The sequence below is a fragment of the Sciurus vulgaris genome, assembly GCF_902686455.1.
Source record: "Sciurus vulgaris genome assembly, chromosome: 1".
Classification (NCBI taxonomy): Eukaryota; Metazoa; Chordata; class Mammalia; order Rodentia; family Sciuridae; genus Sciurus; species Sciurus vulgaris.
The window spans coordinates 115488643-115510681 of NC_136461.1; the positions used below are offsets into that span (position 1 = coordinate 115488643).

At 37.9% G+C, this 22039-nt stretch overlaps 1 protein-coding gene across 15 annotated transcripts in view; it reads left to right on the forward strand.

Moving 5' to 3' along the window:
• The first annotated feature begins 38 nt into the window (after nucleotides 1-38).
• The window catches only part of UBAP2L (ubiquitin associated protein 2 like), a 43882-nt gene continuing 21881 nt past the window's right edge, over nucleotides 39-22039 (forward strand). For 7 of the 15 annotated variants that reach the window (XM_079141093.1, XM_079141094.1, XM_079141081.1 and 4 more), the window contains exons 1-11: nucleotides 106-191; nucleotides 4067-4196; nucleotides 5272-5349; nucleotides 5974-6084; nucleotides 11054-11255; nucleotides 11628-11723; nucleotides 12195-12240; nucleotides 12578-12690; nucleotides 16555-16607; nucleotides 18217-18302; nucleotides 20667-20838. In XM_079141093.1, the coding sequence (XP_078997219.1) occupies nucleotides 4107-4196; nucleotides 5272-5349; nucleotides 5974-6084; nucleotides 11054-11255; nucleotides 11628-11723; nucleotides 12195-12240; nucleotides 12578-12690; nucleotides 16555-16607; nucleotides 18217-18302; nucleotides 20667-20838 (1047 nt within the window). In that variant the 5' untranslated portion in view covers nucleotides 106-191; nucleotides 4067-4106. Of the gene's footprint in view, nucleotides 192-4066; nucleotides 4197-5271; nucleotides 5350-5973; nucleotides 6085-11053; nucleotides 11256-11627; nucleotides 11724-12194; nucleotides 12241-12577; nucleotides 12691-16554; nucleotides 16608-18216; nucleotides 18303-20666; nucleotides 20839-22039 lie in introns of all 15 variants that reach the window. The other 8 variants (XM_079141085.1, XM_079141086.1, XM_079141090.1 and 5 more) reach the window with 2 other exon arrangements.

The following is a 22039-nucleotide window of genomic DNA, read 5'->3' on the forward strand; positions in this document are numbered from 1 at the left end:
GGAGGGGGAAGGCGCGAGAGCGAGCGCGAGAGGGAAAAGGAGGGAGGGGGGTGGGGAGGAGGGAATCTTATATCACGTGACAGGGGCGGCGCGGCCCGGGGTGTCAGTGTGGAGGAGACTGAGGTAAAGTTGGGAGCGCAGCGGCGTTGGTGGTGGCGGCGGCGGCGGCAGCGGCAGCGCGGCGGGGCCGGGTATTGTCCGCGGCCCCTTTAAATCCGCGATCCCCCTTTTACCCTCCCTCCTTTCTCTCCTACCCCCGCCGTATCCCCCTCCTTCGGTAGGCCCCCCCCCCGCGCCGTGTGTTCCCCCACTGTACAGCCCCCTTCTAGTCCTGAGAGCCCTGGCGCCCCCCCAACCTCCAGTCGGCCGCTGGAGGTTTTGTTTATGGTTGGGTTCGCGGCCTAGTGGGCCGCGCCGGAGCCGGGGCCTCGATTTGGGAGCGTGGCCGGGGCGGGGCTTGGGGCAGCCGGAGTGGGGGGGCCATGCGGCTAGAGCCTGAAGGGGGGGAGAACGAGAAAGAGCGCGAGCGAACGAGGCCTGGGCCCTGCCTGAGGTAGGCTCTCTACCATGGCCGGTGCCTGTAGAGAAGGAGAAGGCCTCCTCCCTTTCCAACCCTCTGCGGGCCTCCTCTGATCCGGATCCGGCCTGGTTGGGGGTGGCGGGGGGGGGCGGGGAGGGCGATGGGGTGGAGCTGCCCCAAACTCCCCCATGTGGCCCTCAGTTTGGAGTGCGGAGGATTAATTTGTTCCGGGTGGGAGGTAGGAAGGCGATTGGCCCCGTGGGTTCTTGATGTGGCGCTGAGCGGGGTGAACCTCCCATCCTCCACGCGTGGGCTTGCGTCCCCTCTTCGTTTCCAGCCTCTTTGTCAGATCCTGTTATTACTCTTCCTTCTTTCTTACCGACCCAGCTGTTGGAATATATTTTTGTTGCTGTCTTTAGCTTCCTGTTGTCTATACTGTAGTTTTGGGTACCCCAAACAATTATGTTATTTCGGAAGCTGGACATGGAGGCCCCCATAGGGTGTATTACGCCTAAGGGACGTCACTGGATCGCAGGGTATTTGTTCCCTCTTTTCATAATGGGACAGGAATTCCAGATTTCTTCAGACCTTCCACCTTATGGACAGCCTCTAAATTGCTTTGCAAACTGATGTCACAAACAGGAGGCTGCTCCTTTTTCAGGATTCTTGAAATATAGCCACCTCTGTTGTAGGATGTTGTGGAAAGAAAACACAACAGTAACAGGCGTTTTTGTTGTAGTTACTAACGTTTTTGCCTTTGACTTATCGTGATTATTAAGTGGAGGAATCTTTTTTTTGTCTCTCCATCCATCTTCCGGCCCCCCCCATATCCTGCTTTGGATATATCTGATGTGAATTGCCGGGAGGTGATGGTGTTCTGTGACAACCAGCATTACTAGAGAAAACATTCTGGCTCTGTATCAGTTGACAAAACTGCTTTGAGATCCTACACCATTGTCCTTAAAGATGAGAATATCCCCATGATTATTTCTGTTGTGAATGGGAAGTATTGCCGGCATGTAAACTATTGATAAAAGACCTAAAAATGTACTTTTTTTTTTTTTTTTTTAAAACCCCTTCTTGCGAAGTATGTCGTAACCGGGCAGTACTCAGTAGATTCAAGGTGGTGGGAAAGGGGATCCAGAGGGCATTTCAAAAAGACATCAAGGGAAATCAGTTCTGTTAAAGGTAGCAAGCCTTACCCATCCCAGTCCAGCTTCAGAGTTTCTGAATTGTTTTCTCAAATTAGATTGTAAGCTCTCTGAGGGCAGCAACCAAGTCATAATGTTTTGTATTAAGTATTGGACACGTAGTAGACACTCAATAAATACTTGCTATTTATTTTTTTCAGTAAAATTTCTCTGGCTATTTTTTTAAGTAGCTGGTTTCCAAAATAGAGTCAAGGGCACTCCTGTGTTGAAACTTGTATTTGCCCCTGCACTATTCCCATGGTTTCTAATACTTCTCCCCCTGCTTGCCTTAATTTTTATTTTCTAAGAAAGAGTAACAAGATTCCTCACCTCCACTGTGATAACTGGGTATTTGTCTCCACTTACTACTAAAAATTCTGTTAATTCTGTGTCCTCAAGTGATCCATCCCAGATCACTTACTTGTGACCTGTTGCTTGGTGTTATTACTACATAGGTGGTAAAATTCTGTTAGTCACACATTTCAAAGCACTTGTAAGAACCAAATGGAAGTTAATAGTAAGAGTGATCAGAAGGATTTTTCTATTTCCTGGTTAATTATATGACTTTCAAGATAACTTTCTAATAAATTTACACTTGACTGGTAATGTATGTGCAGTAATCTGTACAGCTAGTCCTTTAGCTTATATTTGCAAATTAATTCATTCTCCTAAATTGATAAATGTGAAGTTGAAAGTAGTATTTGTAAGTTACAGTGGTGGGTTGGAAATGACGACCATGTATTAGAAGCTTCATATTAGAGCCAAGTTAAAGTTAAACAATTGTTTTCTTCTAGGGTTTTTTTTTTTTTTTTTTTTTTTTTTTTTTTAATTCCTCTCTTCTTGATAAGGATCCATTATTCTTGGTTAAACAACACTTTTCTTTTGTAATTTAAGGGTTGAAACTTGACTATAATGTCAGTCTGGGGAAATGGACTACTGTATAGCAAATAATCCTATACTAGCTTGAAATATTTACAGGCCTTGGTGTGTACATTTATGCAGGGACAGGAGGTAATGATTAAAAAGTAGCTATGAAACTGTCTAAAATATCTTTCTTAGTGATAAGGAATGTAGAACTCCTAATTCTTAATGACTACATCAAAAAACAAAGACCTGTGAAACCTATTGGCACAAAACTTGGTAAGAATTTCTCCACAGGAAAGTCGGCTCTGACATTCAATAAAGAGGTGAAATTTACTTCCCTAATAATTAATCCTTATGTATTTATTAGTCTTCCCTACCTCAAAATCCAGCAGCGTCTGTTGGACAGTTTAGAATTAACCCTGAATAAAGTTTCATTAATGAGAAATATAGAGCAGAAAAACATAATTTGCCCTCTTTGGAAGAGAATAAAACAGTGCAAAGTATCTTCTTATTTTGAGTATCCTGTTATATGATTTTTTTTTTTAACCAAAATACAGTAGCCATTGCATTACAGAACAAAAATGAATGAAGGAAACTTGAATACAGCTGAACCTTGGTTAGAAATTTTGTCACAAAAACTGTCAGTTTGGGGAAGGCCCTTTGTATTGTCTCTTTAAAGACTCAAGTTGTTCTGCAGGCATTAATGTTTCAAGTTTAAAATGATTTCCTAGAAGCCCTTCAAAATAAAACTTTATGATAGATGCGTTTGGTTTGAGACAAATTTGGAATTCCCTGTATTTTAAGGTGAGTGGTTGAGGGTAATTGCAATTCTGGTTTCTTGAAAATGTGGACAAAACCAATAGAAGCAGCTGTAAAAGCAGTGTGTTAGAATAATCATGCAGGGAACTGAAATTCTGAAGTGGAACTGGATCTAATACATGCTTTGTTGAAGGGTACAGTTAAAAAAACAAAACCTGTAGTATGCAAAGAAATGAAACTTGGGGGAGAAAGAGGCTAGGCTTGAACTTGTCCTTTCCCCAAGCAGTGGAGGTCACATGCAACTATGTAAAACAATTGTAAGGCAGGTAAGATGGGTTTCTTAGGTAGATTGAATACAGTATTTATACAATGTTGTGTGTGTGTGTGTGTTTTTGAGGCATTGGGGATCAAATGTAGGGCCTTAGCATGTTAGGCAAACCTCCCATTGAGCCACACTCCCTCCATCCCCCACTGTGTGTGTGTGTGTGTGTGTGTGTTTTACTGGTGATGGAATCCCCCATTGAGTTATATCCCATGCCCTGTACATTATTGTACAAAAGTGAATTAACAGCCATAGTTCCTTAAGGAAATTATCAAATGTCTGAAGCTTTTCTTGCTTTCTTCCTTTGGAGAAATCAAGTGTTTGGTGGTGAAGGTGCTGACGAAAGAGAAGTTAAAAACATTTTGCCCACATTTTAATGCCTAAACTTTTTTTTTTTTTTTAAATCTTCAGTATTCTACCTTGTAAATACTGTTATTTGTATATACTGTAAATGATGACGTCGGTGGGCACTAACCGAGCCCGGGGAAACTGGGAACAACCTCAATACCAAAACCAGACACAGCACAAGCAGCGGCCACAGGTAAAAAGAACCTGAGGGCTAAAGAGTCATGAGTAACTTTGCTGGTAGTTAGTGATTTCCATGTAGTATAATATCATTCTATGCTAAGGAGAAGTGATTTGGTTTCCTTATTCTTGTCTAGTCCTTTTTTTTTTTTCCCCTTTTCTTTTTAAAGAGCCTGATAGCTCTCAATGACACGCTGTGATACAACATGCTTTTCTTGTTGTTGTTTAATGCTACATTGTAAGGCTTAGACTTCATTTTGAGTCCTATGCTTTGTGTCTCTAACAGGTGTTTTCCTTCTATCATCTGGACTATTTCACAGTACATTTCTTATTTCCTAGGCGTTCTGCCTTTACATATCCCTAGTCAACCTTTGTCTTGGCAACTCTCACCTTCCAGATTTCGTCTTTCATTCTAACAATTGAGACACCTAGCTCATTGTTCAGTTTTAGATCTTAAGGAATAAATTAACCTCATGGGTATTGTTTGATTTAGATGTGGTCTGTTTTCTATAAACAGTATTGGTTGTTACCTAATGTGAATGAAGTACATAATATTTGGCTGTGTTCAGATATGTTGAATATGTAGAACTAGAATTTTCCCCTTAATGTTTTTGTTTGTTTGTTTGTTTGTTTGTTTTTAAACTGAGTGAATTTCTAGTAGAATTTTGGAACTTACTCTCATTGTAGCAGTAATTTCTGGTATGTTACATGTTGAGTCTATCCTTGAGCTAAATCTTATGGTATTTTGGAATAAGAGGTTAATATTGGTAATTGAAAAAATAACTGGGTTTATACATGACTTTGAAAATAAATTAGTGTGAATTAAGGGGTAGATATTTCAAAGTGGTGCTATAATTCCAAGATGAAAGCCCCTTTAACTATGAACATTGATGGAAAAACTCCATTTTTGGGGGGATTATAGAGTGAAATTGATACAGCTTCACTTTGTTGTTTTGTCTAGTTAAGCATCTTTAGTTTTGTAATAAGGGAAAAAACTAAGGTGGTGGGGAGAGTAAACATTGCTACTTAGCTCTCTTTTAATTTGCTCTTAACTCTTGATTATGCTTTCTTGGTCTCATCTCAATTCCTAGGCCACTGCAGAACAAATTCGACTTGCACAGATGATTTCGGACCACAATGATGCTGACTTTGAGGAGAAGGTGAAACAGGTGAGTGTACTACTATTTGCTGTAAGCTAAGGGAAAAGATAATCGTGTAAGCATACTGAAATATCATAGGTGCTCACCAGGATACTTTGTGCTCTATATATTGAAATGTAATAGATTGGGCCAATAAATATGCGCTTTCATTTTCTGATTTACCGCATTCCTTTGGATATATAACCTTGTTCCAAGAGGGTTTATCTTAATTATAACTATTTGAATGATTTTGTTGATGTTATATGTGTGGAAAGTGTTTTGGGAATCAAATCCAGGGCCTCATGCTTGCTAAGCATGGTCTTTACCACTGAGCTACATCTCCAGGTCCTTTTGGTACCATTTTATAGCAACTTTGAGCAGTTTGGGATCTTAGAAGTATATAAATTCATGATATGCTAAAGCCTGTATGTTTTAAGCTTTCATTTGCCATCTGATGCTTAATTGTTTGATTACTTTGTAAACACTTGTGACCCTATCCCTAATATTTTGCTTTTGGAAATAGATTTCCAAAATTTTATGTTTTGCCCCTCAGGCCTTATGGTTCTTTCAATCTAAACAGGTATCTCCTCCCTTTATTTAGTTACCTTTGTGTGGCGTGTACGTTCGTGATGACTCCTGATTTTTCTCTTTCAGTTGATTGATATCACAGGCAAGAACCAGGATGAATGTGTGATTGCTTTGCATGACTGCAATGGAGATGTCAACAGAGCCATCAATGTTCTGCTGGAAGGAAACCCAGATACGGTAGAGTGCTAAATAGTGTTTTAGAATGTGGGTCCTGGATTGGGAAGCTCATAATAGTCTAAAAATAGCAAGTGGGAAAAATCATCTTTAACCAGTACACCTTATTCTTCAAGTTGAGTAGACAACTTTCTTGGAGATTATAATCTGCACATTGCAAATACTTAAAATTTATGTATAATACATCCTTTTCATGGGAATAACAGTCATAGGAAAAACAGGTAAAGTTAGTATCTTCTAATTGATTTGAAATAAATTATTCATTCCAGACTAGTGACTATTTTTGAGTCTTGGATTAGTCTGAATTAGAGGTGCTACTTGATAGCCTTGGTTATTAATCATGGTAGATTTCTGCCTTTTTTTTTTTTTTTAAGGTACTGGGGATTGCACTCAAGTGTGCATTACCATTAAGCTACACCCCAGTCCCTTTCTATTTTAAGACAGTCTTGCTAAGTTGCTGAGGCTGGCCTGGAATTTGCAGTCTCTTACCTCAGTTTCCCATGTTGCTAGGTTTACAGGTGCACCATTATACCCAGCCTTTGCTCACCCTTTTTTTTTTTAATTCTGTTGAACAAAATTGCAAACTATACAATTCAGAACATTTCCATTGATGTCACCTTTACATTGCACAATATTGTTGAATTGCTTGAACTTGGTTGTGTTGAGGTAGCAAAGAAACAAACATCATAGGCTGTTTACCATCCCTGGAGCTGGTAGAGGATATATTGGAGGGCTGCTTGCTCTGAGATTTAGACAGTTACTTTCACTTATTCTCCTTCCCACTTAATGAGTATTTTTTTTTTTTTTTTTTAAATTGTAGATGGACATAATACCTTTGTTTTATTTATTCATTTTCTGTGGAGCTGAGGATTGAACCCAGTGCCTCACTGTACACTGAGCTACACCTTTAATGAGTATTTTGTGTTTCTCTTACACCTTATTAACTTTTGGGATATTCCCACAGTGCTTACTAGAGAATTTTGTTAAGTGAGCATTAAGCATTTTGAAATCATTTTCATTAATTGATCTTACACCAGGGATCTTTGGAATAGAATTCATCCTTAGAGTAAGGAATTTCCTGGTGATATGCTGTCACACAGCTAAATACTAAATTGTCTGTTTCCTTGAGACAGTGGGAGATAATAGTCAAAATTTTTAAAAAAATAATTGAATTTAAATTTGTGGAATATGAGGTTCTTTTCTTTTCTCTTCTCTTCTCTTTTCTTTTTTCTCCCTCCCATAAACGTACTCCTGGATTACATTCTCTGTAACTGTCTTTATTAGAAAATTCATTGCTTGGACAATCAAGACATAGTGCCTTTGGTTCACTTGAGTTTGCACCAGAACAAGTGCCTCAAGATTTTTTTTGGTGGAAGAGGTTGTACATCTTTTTTAAAAGTCCACAAGTCACATTTTTCTCACCTCCAGCGTCTTCTGTCTAGTGCTATAAGTTTGACCTTCCAGAATATCAAAAAGGAAAGAAAGGTAGAGAATATAGGTTTATGCCACAAATAAACCAGCTACTAGAAAAGCCAATGGGAAGCAGTCATCTGCTGGGCGTGTTGGGTGAATTTGAGTAGGTGAGATCATATCAGAAAACTGGCAGAAGATAATCCTAATTCTTTTTCTTCATAGAACCCATCTGGTGCCTGCAGCTAATGTATACACAAGGGAGGGAGACAGGTGACATGTCTCTGAAACTTGCCAGGTTTTGAGACAGATAAGCATAAATTCTAGAAGCTGTTTTTAGTCTAGTGTTCAGAGTTCCTGGTGCAAATTGAGCTATTGGGCTATTACAGCTTATGAATTAAAACTATAGTATCAAATGACATTCCAACTAAAATGTGGAATAAGACTGGGTTGGAAGAACTTCTTAGAATGGGGTAGATACTTCAGCTTTTTTAAAAATTATAACTTTAGCAAACTATTATAGATTCTTTAGAATATGTGAATATGCTTTAATTTTAAAGGGAAGAAGTGGTGGAGATTGAATGCAGGACCTCACATTTGCTTTTAAGCATGTGCTCTATCACCTTAAATTTACCTTTCTTTTTTTTTTTTTTTTTTATCCCTTTTATTGGTACTGGAGATTGAACTCAGGGGCACTCAGCCACTGAACCACATCCCCAGTCCTATTTATATTTTATTTAGAGACATGGCCTCACTGAATTGCTTAGCACCTTGCCTGTTGCTGAGACTGGCTTTGAACTTGAGATCCTCCTCCTTCAGCCTCCTGAGCAACTGGGATTGCAGGCATGTGCCAATGTGCCTATGTGCCTGGCTTACTTTTTTTTTTTAATTGAAATTTTAATATTACGGTAAATTAAACAAAATTTACCATTTTAACTATTCTTGAATGTTTAATTCAGTGACATTAAGTACATTCACAATGTGTGCAACCATTACTTATTTTTCCAGAACTTGTTCATTGTTCTAAGCAGTAATTCTATGTGCATTACATAATTCTCCATTCCTCCCTTCCCCATCCCTTAGTAACCTCTACTATTTTGTTTTCTTTTAATTTGCTTGTTTTAGGTAAAGTAGAATCATGCAGTGTTTATCCTTTGGTTTTAAGCTCATTCATTTAGCATAATGTTTTCAAGATTCATTTATGTTGTGGGTTAGTAGAATTTCATTGCTTTTTAAGAATGAATAATACTCTGTTCAGCTTGGGAGGCTGAAGTAGGAGGATTGCATGTTCAAAGCCAACCTCAACAACTCTGCAAGATCCTATCTAAATAAAATATAAAAAAGGACTGGAGCTGGCATGGTGGCCCAGGCCTATAGTCCCAGTTGCTTGGGAGGCTGAGGCAGGAGGATCTCAAGTTCAAAGCCAGCCTCAACAACAGGCGAGGTACTAAGCAACTCAGTTAGACTATCTCTAAATAAAATACAAAATAGGGCTGGGGAGTCGCTCAGTGGTTGAATGCCCCTGAGTTCAATCCCCAGTATCAAAAAAATGAAAAAAAAAATAATAATAATAATACTCTGCTGTATGTGTATACCATATTTTATTTTATTTATCTGTGCATCTGCTGGTGAGCACTTAATTATCTGGAAGAAAGTTGTAGACATTATAATACTTCATTTCCTAAATTCTTCAATATATGACTATAATATTATTTTCAAGTTGGGTGTGATGGCATATATCTGTAATTCCTAGCAACTCTGGACACTGAGGCAGGAGGCCAACCTCAGCTTCTTAGACCCCATCTCAAGAAATAAAAAGGACTGAGGGATGTTCCCTGAATTCAATCCCCAGTATCATATGAAAAAAGAAAAATTCTGTTGTCAATCCTGAGAAAATTAATAACAGTTTTCTATTACCATACCTGTGGGGTGTCCCCCCCCCCCGCCCCCCCCCCCCGTTGCATTACTAGGGATTGATCCAGGACCTCTCCCATGCTAGTCAAGCATTCTACCACTAAACTATATCCCCAACCTGTTTTTTTTTTTTTTTTTTTTTTTTTTAATTTTTAGACAGAGTTTTTATATGTTGCTCAGCCTGGTCTCAAACTTCAAACCCTCCTGCTTTAGCCTCCCCAGTAGTTGGGATACAGGCATGTATTACTGCACACCATTGGTTCATATTCTTGAAAGTTATCAGATACTAGATAGCTGTTAATGAGCAACCACCAGTGCTATAGTTCTTTAAGTTATATGGTAACTAAGATAGTAAAGGTCTAATAGTCTTTTTTTTGTCCTGGAACTTTTGTTTGTAAGGTTTTCTGTGAAAAGATAAGTAAATTGAGGTATGCTTTTTTTAAACTTTCTTTTTGTACTAAGGATTGAACCCAGGGACACTCAACCAACTGAGCAATATCTCTAGCCCTTTTTATTTTGAGACAAGGTCTTGCTCAGTTCCCAAGGCTGGCCTTAAACTTGCCATCCTTCTGCCTCAGCTTTCCGAGTTCCTGGGATTACAGGCGTGTGACACGATGTTTGACGGTGTACTTGTTTTTAAAACTTTAAATTTTTAAGACTCATTTTTCTGAGAAGTGAGTGTTTTGCAATTGTATTTAGCTTATTTTCCTTACCATGGATTTTCCCTCCTGTAATTTAGAGTCCTGGGGTTGAAACTGGGGTACACTACTACTGAACTACATCCCCAGCCTTTTTTGTCTTGGTACATGGTCTTGCTAACTTACTGAGCCTGGCCTTGAACTTGAATTGTGTGTAGTAGGCTATACCATCTATGTTTGTGTGAGTTGCACTATGATATTCACTTAATGATGAAATAGCCGTGTGGTACATTTCTTAGACTATTCCTGTCATTGAAGGATACATGCCTGTATTCTTTTAAATTGGAATGTATCAATTTAAGAGGTATGGAAAGAACATAGTGGGTAAAACCTGGATGGAAGGCTTCCTATTATCACTATGTCTCAGGGCCTGGGCTGTGACTACTATTAGGTCTTCTTTTAAATGTATGTGCATTTGTTTATAATTATTGCTTTTCTCCTAAATTTATGGATTGATAAGAGAATATTTCCAAGAGCCAAATGCTGCTCACTCATCCTAAATTTACAGATAACTTGTAGAAACTTCCAGTTTCCTATTTTGCTTTATTTCATAGGATTAAGAATGTAAAAAGTTGGTTGTGGGACGGGGTCACTGAATCCAGAGGGAACTAGTTTTTTTTTTTTTAGTCTAGGAAACACACTTGATAGGCACAAATAACTAGGGTCTTTGATAGACTAAGTGACTGAACTGGATAGAGATCTTTTGAAAGTGATCCCTGTAATCCATTACCTGTAAATACCTCCTGTTCAAAAATAACTAATTTTGGCAGAGATAGGTATACAATTTGATTTGAGGTTCTGTCTGTGCCTTCTGTTTAAACAGAGAAGTAAACTAATGGAAATATTTTAAACATGAATGCTGAAAGAATAATCAGTTGTCCCAGCTCTCATGTCTGGCATCCTGATAGCAGTCCGTATTGATTAGACATGAATGCTCTACCATTCTTTAGCATTCCTGGGAGATGGTTGGGAAGAAGAAAGGCGTCTCAGGACAGAAGGATGGTGGCCAGACGGAATCCAATGAGGAAGGCAAAGAAAATCGAGACCGGGACAGAGACTATAGTCGGCGACGCGGTGGGCCACCAAGACGGGGAAGAGGTGCCAGCCGTGGACGAGAGTGTATGCATGGGGCTTTATCAAAACCAGCTGTGGGTCAGTAATGTCCAGACTCCCGGGATGTGTCAGGGCCCTGCTAGACAGGACCCAGGAACTATTATATCACCTTTTTGTTTTTATTACCATCATGTATTCTGAGATTCTGGTATCTCTTGCATGTAGCCTATGTAGCCTTTTCTAGCAACTGCCACTACTCTGGCATAAAATTACCCTGTAGTTTTTTGTAAATTTATTTGACTTATAACTTTCGTGGCCCATCTTCGTTACCTGTGTAACCCTCATATCCCATCATCCCAAGCTCACATTCTCTTAAGTTTTTTTTGTCTTCATAACACTGTATTACATGGCATTTACACGTTTGTATATATCCTAGTGATCCATTCTCCCTCCCCCACTTCCATATTTCAGTTCGGGGTCAGGAAAATGGATTGGATGGCACTAAGAGTGGAGGGCCTTCTGGAAGAGGCACAGAAAGAGGCAGAAGAGGCCGTGGCCGAGGCAGAGGTAATCAGTTTGTGGAGGGATGGGTATTGGGGGTAGGTTATTCTTTAGTTCTCTAGGGTGTTCTTTGTTTAAAAATAAATTAACATGGAGTCTGGTTACCTTAATTGTTGAGGTCTCATGCATATACTAGAGATTGCTGAAATGTAGAATGGAAAAGAAGGTAGATGTCAAATTGAGTTTTTATCGTTGATGCTATTGTTTGCTTGAAGACCTAGCAGTTTGAGCAGCAAAAGAACTATCTGTCACACTAATGATAGTCTTACTCTATTAACTGATGTGATACATGGGACTGAGAGAAAGAGCATCTGATACTATCAGCCACTTACTATTCCACAGCTGCCTCAGCTGGAATGGTGGTTTTATATCAACTTCTAAATATTTCTCTGTCCCTCTGTTTCTCTCTCTCTCTCTCTCTCTCTCTCTCTCTCTCTCTCTCTCTCTCTCTTTTTTTTTTTTTTTTTTTTTCTTTAGGAGGCTCTGGTAGGCGGGGAGGAAGGTTTTCTGCTCAAGGAATGGGGTACGTTTCATTGATCCAATGTATTTGATTTTTTTTTCCCCCTAAGAATAACCAAAATGTGATTAGAATGATTTCTAGATTATTTAATCAGAAAGATATGTAGATTTAGGGCTCACTTCTCATTTGCTTCCTGGGTCATTAATCTCTTACCAAATTATATACAATGACATTTTTGGGTAGGCTGATAAACAAAAAGTATACAGCATATAGGATTATAGAATGGGATATGATTGAACTGTACTAAGAAGATAGTCAGTATTCTGATTGTCCTCTTTGGATTAATATTTGCTGAAGCTGCTTAGAGGTCAGAGACTCTTTTAAGCTTTATTTTTTTCAGAACCTTTAACCCAGCTGATTATGCAGAGCCAACCAATACTGATGATAGTTATGGTAATAGTAGCGGCAATACTTGGAACAACACTGGCCACTTTGAACCAGATGATGGGACGAGTGAGTGACCATTTATTGTTATTCATCTCTTGTGTCTGGAAATCTAAGGAATTTTTTGTGTGTGTCTGTGTGTATGTGCAGTGCTAGGGATTGAATCCAGAGCCTCCTGCTTGCTAGGCAAATGCTGTACCACTGAGCTGTATCCCTAGTTCAGGAAATAATTTTTTTGAGGTTACAGTTAAGTTTAAAAATAATGTTTGGATATAGATATCTGGGACAAAAGCAGTAGCAATTAAAATTTTACTGTGTACTGATTATTTACCATGTGCTTATGAACTCATTATCTGTGCTGTTTCACTTGATTATTTTTATTGTTTATAAAATAGACATTATTTATCATCACTTTCCTGATGATAAAACTAAAACTGAAAGAGGTTATGAATTTGCTGGTATTTGAACTTAGAATTATATAATTCTAAAAACCTATCCTCTTACCATTGTATCATATGGCTGCTGTTAGTTCCAAATATGTTTCCTAGTGGGTTTTTTTTTTTTTTTTTTTTTTTTTTTCTTTTGGTGCTGGGGATTGAACCCAGGGCCTTGTGCTTGCCAGGCAAGCACTCTACCAGCTGAGCTATATCCCCAGCCCTTGTTTCCTAGTGTTTATGTTACGGTAGCTTTGCCTTTTGAACAGTTATCTAGAATCAGTCAGTCAGTTAATTAAGCCATTACTTGTAGAGAATCAAAGTCCACACTGTTGATTTGTTTTCCTGTTTTCTTCATTTTTGAGAAATCTCAGTAACTGAGTAAGAAGGAAATCTCTGGCCTCCCTTTAATAGCCTTCTTGCTCTGGTGAATATTACAAGATTTGGATAAGATGACTCTTTTGCTAGCTGGCTTTGGTGCTTGTATCCAAACAGGATGTAAATGCCTAAGGGTATGTTAGGCTTGTGGGCTAGACCAAGATGTGTTTTGGGGTAAAAGATTCACATGTTGCTTTTAATAAGAGTAGCCTCTAGGCTTTCTGTGAGATCATCTACTTCTGACTGAGCCAGCACATGAGAGCCTGAGGCTTTTCCTCTTATGAAAGGATCTGACTTAGTAGTAGGACCTGAACTAGGCTCTCTGACACCTTATCCATTTGTTTGCCTTGTTTCCTTTTAAAAAATCAGTTATCTTTTTCTTTTTTTAAAATTTTTATTGTAAACAGATGGAATACATCATTTTTCTCTGTACAAGATCAGTTATCTTTATCTGAATTTTTAGGAGGGTCTTTGGAGCAAACATCTTATAATCTACACACAAGATGTTATACCTTAGGTTATGAATGTTGCCTGTTTTTTGTTTGCCAAATTATTTCATGAACTCATGTTTAATATTTCTCATGGGGGGAGGCTGAAGTTGAAGTATTGACAAAAGATAGGTATCTTGTTAAATTTCACTACCATTTGGCTATAAAATGTTCCAGTCTCTTACCTTATACTTTAGAGACATTAGAAATGTTCTTCATTCTTTTCCTGATAGATTTGTAGAGGTAGTAGTAGCAGTCTCAATGTCAAAAGTGTCTGTTTTCAAACTATTCATTCTGGGCTATTTGGCTTTTTAATCTTTGCCAGAAAAGTTGGTACAAATTTAAGGGTTCTGTTTTTAGTTGGTAACAGAAAACCATCTGTGACATTAGCTGTCTTTAACAAGGATCTAGTTGGAAAGACAGGGAATGGAGATGAGAATTTTTATGTCTGGTGAGTAGAAAAGTAGATTTTGGAAGTCTGGAATCAGAAATCAGTGATATGTGGCTGAATAAGATCATCTTGTTAAAGTGTTGGATGTACTTCGTGCATTCCCATCATTGTTAATTTCATAATGTGACATGCTTTCATGCACGATCTTTTTTTGTGTTTTTATAATAGTGAACTTCAGATTCCCTTTTTAATTTGAAAACAAATTCAAACCTACCCTTAAAATATCCACAGGTACAGTGGGAATTATGTATTGGGGGCAGACATTCTCATTCACATGCAAAATTTCACTGTTTTTTTTTTTTTTTTCTTTTCTTTTCTTTTTTGTTTCAGGACTTGATTTCATTGGGGTTGAGGGGTCAAATTATCCCCGAAAATTTGAGACTGCTCCTGGTATGATACATCCAGGCGCCTAACTGCCCCGGATATTTTTATAGATTTTTGTGAACTTGAAATATCTGTGGATATGTCATTTTTCTGTCTTTATGCTTTTTCTTTCTGCATTTTTCTCTCATATTTAATGCCCACTTGTCCTTAAAATTTTGTTCATTAAATCAATATTTGACACTTAACATTTAACTGTGCTTTATGCTGAGGGAATGGAAACCTTGATCTGTTGGTCAGAACACTTCCATCTTAATGATCCTTAATGCTTCTTCAATATAGTTCTCTTCCGTAGCTATGACCATACTTCCTGTATAGGAAGTATTAAGTAGATAATACATTCTTCGTTTCTACCCAGTTGAAATCACCACAGGGCACAGAAAATTCTTGTGTAAAGGGCATAGATTAGATAACCCTTTAGGTCACTTCGAATGCTAAGATTGTATAAGTGCAAACTCATTTGGGTTCCATTTAGCCAGGATGGAATGGGTGTCAATGAGGAGAAAGAGTTGTATCACCAGAGAGGAAGAGGAATGTGGTTTGTAACTTGCCTAGAGATTGGACGTTGGTTTTGAAGGGCATTGTCATTACTGAGTGGTTTGGAATTTCCCCAGTACACTTTTAAGACTTCCCTGGGAAGGCTATTACAATGAATGTATTTTCCTGTAGGAAATGCGATTTTTCACTATTTAATGTTTACAAGAATTTCAGATGAATTTTGTGGGTATTAGAATATTTCTCTTCAGTGAAATATATAAATGCCAGACATTCATTCATTCTTGTAAGAACTTTCCTCCATTTAGAGAGAAAACCTCATTATTCATTATGTACTGTTGTTTTAGAGAAGAAAATAAGGTCTTCCTTATCCCTTTTTCAGATAAGTTCTTACTGTGGTCTTTTGGTTGAAGGCAAGAATAATGGTTGTCATGAAAATTCTCACCCAAATTCTTTAAGAAAGGGCATTTTCTCTTTCTGAGGTTATAGGTATATATAAAGCAAACAAACAAAATGAAATGTGGAAGGTGGTTTGCCTATGGACCTTTCCTTTGGAAACTGTGTTCCACATTACAACATTAGGAGAGTGTATACCTGCATTGTCTGTGAAATGACCTTCACAGTTCTTAGTTCATGTTTTGTATGAGTAAAGTTAGGGTAATGTACCTATTGTTCATATTTGACTTATGGCACTTTCCTTATAGTTACTAGTTAAACCAATAAGATCTATGAACTTGACTTCTGAGTAGGTAGTTTTTGTTCAGTTCATTATTATTGCAGATAGTTTTTAGTGTACTGAGTTTGACTTTCAGATCTCTTTGTCTTCGCCCTGTCACTAACCATCACATGCCAACTTTTGTATTTCTCTAACACTACTGCCATCTTTCTTCAAATTGCCTGCATTTTTTTTTGTCTTACACCAACAAAATAAATTAGATGTAGTTTGCATGCTGAATTGGCTACTAAGTCAGAAATGATGGACTTGATATACTACCTGAACATTCAGTCAAGTCAGTTTCTCCCCTATCCCTTCCTTTTCCCTTTCCCTTCTCTCCCTCTCTCTCCTGTTGCATTGTTATAGCTATGTAACAAAAGCTGAAAGTAGCTAAGAAATCATAATCTTGTTAAAGCTGTGCTGCTCTGAGGCATCACCCTTTCTCAAAAGTCTTTCCCCATCTCTGAAGCCAAAGAATGGCTTCTGATCTGTAAATTCTGGTCATACTTTTGGCTACAAAAATGTTAATTTATTAGTATTTTCTGCATGTGTTGACACTAAAAATTATTTTATCATTTCCTTTATTCCCAGGTGCATGGAGGACGGCAACAGAGGAGTGGGGAACTGAAGATTGGAATGAAGATGTAGGTATTCTCAGGTCATTCCTCATTAGTGCCTTCTATCCCTAAGTGGTGTTTAGGGATAGAAAATGGGTATGTTTCTACCCCTTAAAATGCACCCTTAAGATTCTGACCCAAAACTTTTACATCCAAAATAGTGTTCTGAGCCAGAACATTTCACATATGTTATATGAAGGAGACTGGGCATGAACAGGACTCTGGAACCACACTATGGAAAGGGCAAGTGCACTTGTGTAAGTCCAATATCTGATTGTCGGATTTATCCAAGGAAGAGATGGTGGTTGGGTAGGGCACCAGAAATAGAGTTAGGCAGGTAGTAAATTGAGTAACAGCTGCCAGTGGCACACAGCTCTGCTTGAAGCCATTCCATTATTTGGTATGAAGTCTTGTAATGGATTGGCAATGTGTACAGGGTCAGAGTTGTAGTACCAAACCTCAAGCTTGCAATCTGGTTGGTTCTGGTAGCCTTCTATTTATTTGAAACCCAACTTTGTAATTGTAATTGAGATGAATATGTAAGATTTGGCCAATCTGCAGCTTGACTGAACTTGGAGTCTTCATAGTGTGTGGCATATAAACAAACTCTGTGAATTCATTACCACCTGAGTAAAATAGTTGTGCCAATTCCTGGTCAAAGTCAAGCTTTTATTGTGAATTATGGTTTTCAGTGGTCATGGGTAAACTTTTATTTTACCATTTTAAAATCTGGTTTCCTATGTTTATATATAGACAGGCAAGATAACTTTCATGGTTAAGCAGAAATGATATTTCAAAACTGTTTTGGTTACTAGTCCTAGGTTTTTAAAATTTCAGATGCATCAGTATTACAGGTTGATTATTTTCTATTGTAACTGAGCTAATCTGTTGTGAACTTGGGCAAATTCTTCTACTTTTTTGAGATTTGGCTTGTCTGCTTAAGCACCTATCAGAACGAAAGAGAAGACAGGATGAATTCCCTGCTTATTGGAGGAGACATTTTAATAAAGAAGTAAAACCAAAACAATGCAAATCAACTTTTATAGAGTGGGAAGAGTTATTTCCTACAGTTACATATCTAATTTTAGTGCCTTATGAATATAAAAGTCACTATTAAGGCAAAAATTGTGTTGTAATTAAAATTATCCCCAAAATATCTTACCTCACCAGCACTTGGATCTTTACTGCTCAGAAGCAAAGAATTAACTTTTTTAAATATTTTTCTTTATCTTGGCCATGATCTTCCTTTCATTTGTAGAAGTGGGAATGGGCAAGGGCAGTAGTAGAAGGTAAATGTGGTTTGGGTAGAGGTGGAGGTGGGGAACTCTAAGATATAAAGGGACTTTATCTTATGTCTCTTGTGATTAGCATGCATATGAACCTGAGAGTTCAGTGTGCATGTGACGATGTGACTTCACTATATTTTATTGGGTTCCTTGGTTCTCTATTTGGATACAAACATTGAGTACATACTGAAGGAGGTTTAAAGGTCAATCCATTCAAGATTCCTCAGGGTAGATAGTTGTTTCTTCATAGGGTTTTCCCTTGTTCTTGATGTTGAATTTGCCTTCCTTGTGCCAGATTCTTCCTGTAGATTCCCTGACACCACGAGTGATAAATTCCTCTGTTTTTTTAGCTTTCTGAGACCAAGATCTTCACTGCCTCTAATGTGTCTTCAGTACCTCTGCCTACGGAGAATGTGACAATCACTGCTGGTCAGAGGCAAGTGTGTGGTAAAAGTACCTTTTCCCAAAGAGATCTGCTGAGGTAGCTGTAAGAAAGTTGCACTGCCCTTCACACATTCCCTGGTATTGATAAACATAACCACATCAGTTCCCTCTTTAGTAGAATGGAAGTTCATATGTTATCTTTTTTTGCAGTATATATATATTTTTTTCTTGGCAATGGACCTTTATTTTATTTATTTATATGCGGTGCTAAGACTTGAACCCAGTGCCTCACACATGCTAGGCAAGCGCTCTGCCACTGAGCCACAACCCCAGCCCCCATATGTTATCTTTTTAAAGCTGATTTTCCCTTGAAATAACCCCTAATTATGTAGATCAGCCTGTGTTGTCACCATATTGATTATGTAACTTATCTTGAAGTAAGTCAGGATAAGAAGGGCCATACTGAAAATGAAAATGCTTTCATTTATTTTCTTAATTCTGTAGAACTATTTAATAGCTTTTTCTCTTGATTTATGATCATGGTCTCTGTCTGCTGAGGCCATTGAGATGTAGTTCCATATCCATGGGTTCTGTGTCCGTGAATTAAACCAACTATAAATCCATAAAACAAAAATTATGACTGTACTGAACATGTAGACTTTTTTCACATGCCATAATTCCCTAAATAATGTAGTATAGTAATTATTTATGGGCATTTATGTTGTATTGGATATTAAAAGTAATCTTGAGTGTAAATAGGAGTATACAAAGGTTATTTGCAAATACTGTTTTATATAAGGGATGTGTGCATCTGCAGTGGTATCTATGGGATCTGGAAATTAATCCCCCATTCATACCAAGGACAACTGTATAGTGATTATTTCCCCCCTAGGATCAGCAGGATTCAGCTAATGAACTTTTTAGAACTTGAACATAAATATTGGGATCAATGGTAGAATGTACACGCTTCAAGGAATATTTTAATTCCCTAAGCTTCTTGGATTACTTCTAGACCTGGGCATGATAGCTCTTAATTCAGAAGGTTTCAAAGAAGTATGATAGGAATCAGTAAAAGTAGATGCCAAATATATTATATAAATATGTATATATAACAAATATGTATATATATATTATTATTGTTATTATCATTTTTTTGACACCAAATATATTTTTCCACACCAGTGGTGCAGTTCTCTGACACCAACTAGGTGTTCAGCAATTCAATTCTGACTGTCCTGGAGTTGACACAGATCCCAAATGTCAAGAGCTCAGCCCTACAAGTCTGTCCCACTCAGAGGTCTGCCTTCCAATAAGTACCTTTGACCTCCTCTCAGGTTCAGTAGTTTATGGGAATGACTCAATTCAGGAAAGTGTTTTACTTATTATTAAGCTCTTTATTATAAAGGTGCAACTAAAGGGGGCTCGGGTTGTGGCTCAGTGTTCAATCCTTAGTACCACATAAAAATAAACTAATAAATAAATAAAATAAAGGTATTTGTCCATGTACAACTTAAAAAAAAAAAAAAAAGGTGCAATTTAGGAATAGCTAAATAGAAGAAATCCATAGGGCATGGTATGTGTGGATTGGGGCACATGACCTTCCCTATCCTCTGTAGGCACCTGGAAACTTGACAGGTCTCATTATTCTAAAGCCTTAAATTGTAGGTATAATTGATTAAATCATTGGCTATTGGTCATTGGACTTGACAGCCAATTCCACTCCCTTGGAAATGGGTTGGATTGGGTTGGGAGCGGCTGAATGTTCCAGTCCTCAAATTTGGTCTTTCTCTAGTGACCAGACCCACCATGGGTTTACCACATTAGGTATTTTATGGTGGAGACAAGCTTGTTAGGAATAACAAAGGACACAGTCACCTAGGAATTCTTTTTTGGTGTCGGGGGTGGGGATCCGCTCAGGGCCAAGCACGTGCTAGGCATACACTGTACTTCTGAGCTACACCCCCAGCTTCATATTTTTCATTGTATCACTGGTAACTTTTGAAATTGTTTAAAATTGGGGAAAACACCTCTAAAAGTCTCTATTTGAAGATGCCAGCATTCTGGTATATGATTTTTTTTTTAACGTAGATATTATTAATGACAAGTGTTTAGTATTAAAGTCATGAATATTTACTTGTAGATTTTGACCCAAGTATTGAGCTGCTAATTAACATATTAAATTAATAATTTTCACTAAAATAAAAGCCATTACTATTGGCACCTGGTGGAATTCAGCTAGTTAGAGGCACTTGTGCATCAGTTATTTTGTTAAATTAAGCATTTTGGAGCTATGTGTTTTGAGTCCATTTAGGAACATGTCATTAAGTGGCTTTGTTTTGATCTAACCATGATCTGAATCAGAAAATGCTAGAATATTGAGTCATTATTCATCAAAATCCCTTTCTTTCCCCATTAGAATTGACCTTGCTGTTCTCTTGGGGAAGACACCATCTTCAATGGAGAATGATTCATCTAATCTGGATCCATCTCAGGCACCTTCTCTGGCCCAGCCTCTGGTGTTCAGTAACTCGAAGCAGAGTGCCATTTCACAACCTGCTTCAGGGAACACATTTTCTCATCATAGTATGGTAAGTAGGAAACATGGTTTATCCTAATCAAACCTTCCACCAATCCCAGCAATCTTACATAGACATTCCTTCTACCAAGGGATAAAATTACATCAATTTAATTTAAAGGTCTTATTTGGATTTATTATTTTTATTTGCAGGACTGTGAATGGATCCAGGGGCACTTTACACTGAGCTTCCCCAGGCTTTTCATTTTTAATTTTGAGGCAGGGTCTCACTAAGTTACTGAGTCTGGCTTTGAACTTGCAATCTTCCTGACTCAGTCTCCTAAGCTGCTGAGATGTGATAGGGAGACAGAAAAAATAGAAAAATAACCAATTGGTTAACATCATGTTACCTTTTTTTGTGTTTGGATTAAGGCCAATGAACTTTATTATCCACCTATTCGAAATTTAGCTGTTTTCTCTCCTGATTTTTCAGAAAGTCAAATAACAATATAGTTTCAGTTGAAGTTGGAACTTTAACATGAGTGACTCTTGATTTTTTTTAGTCTGATTGGTTAGAGTCCAGTGCAGGACTCTGCACTGGACTAGTTTAGTCAATCTAAAACAGTGGGCTCCTATGTTTAACACTTTCAAAGACAAGGTTTGCAACAAGATGAAGCATCCTTTTTGTTCGTTTAAGCATCTTTTGAGTGTAAAGATGTTGAGTTGGGGGTACTAGGGGATAGCTCTAGGACAGTCCTTAGCTTTGGACGAACTGAATCATCTTTGAAAAATGAGTTAACGTAATTGATTGAATATATAATCATGCTGAATACTGTTTCTTAATACTCCTAAAGAGAGAAAATCAATGGCATCAACTTATTAATAAATTTTGGTATTTTCACAATCCTAATTAAACTTTGGTGAGAGATTATAGTAGTTCCCCATCTCTTGATGGAGTAAAATTGCCTTATATGTTTATTTAAACCATACATCTGTATACTAGGTTTAGAAAACTTGGGGTTTTCCATATTGCCACTTGTTAGCTCTGACTCCACTTGTCTGAAAATGGGAATGAGAGTGCTTCTTCTTCCTGTCTTGCATGGCCTCAGGAAGATAATTAAACCAAAGGATACCAGTTACACAAATGTGGCAATAGTAGTAGCATTTTAAATAACCTGTAATGCTTAGTACACATAACTTCTTAATTTACAACATTTAAAAAGATAATGCTTAAACAAAGATAACACAAGGACCAATCATAGCTAATAAATCCT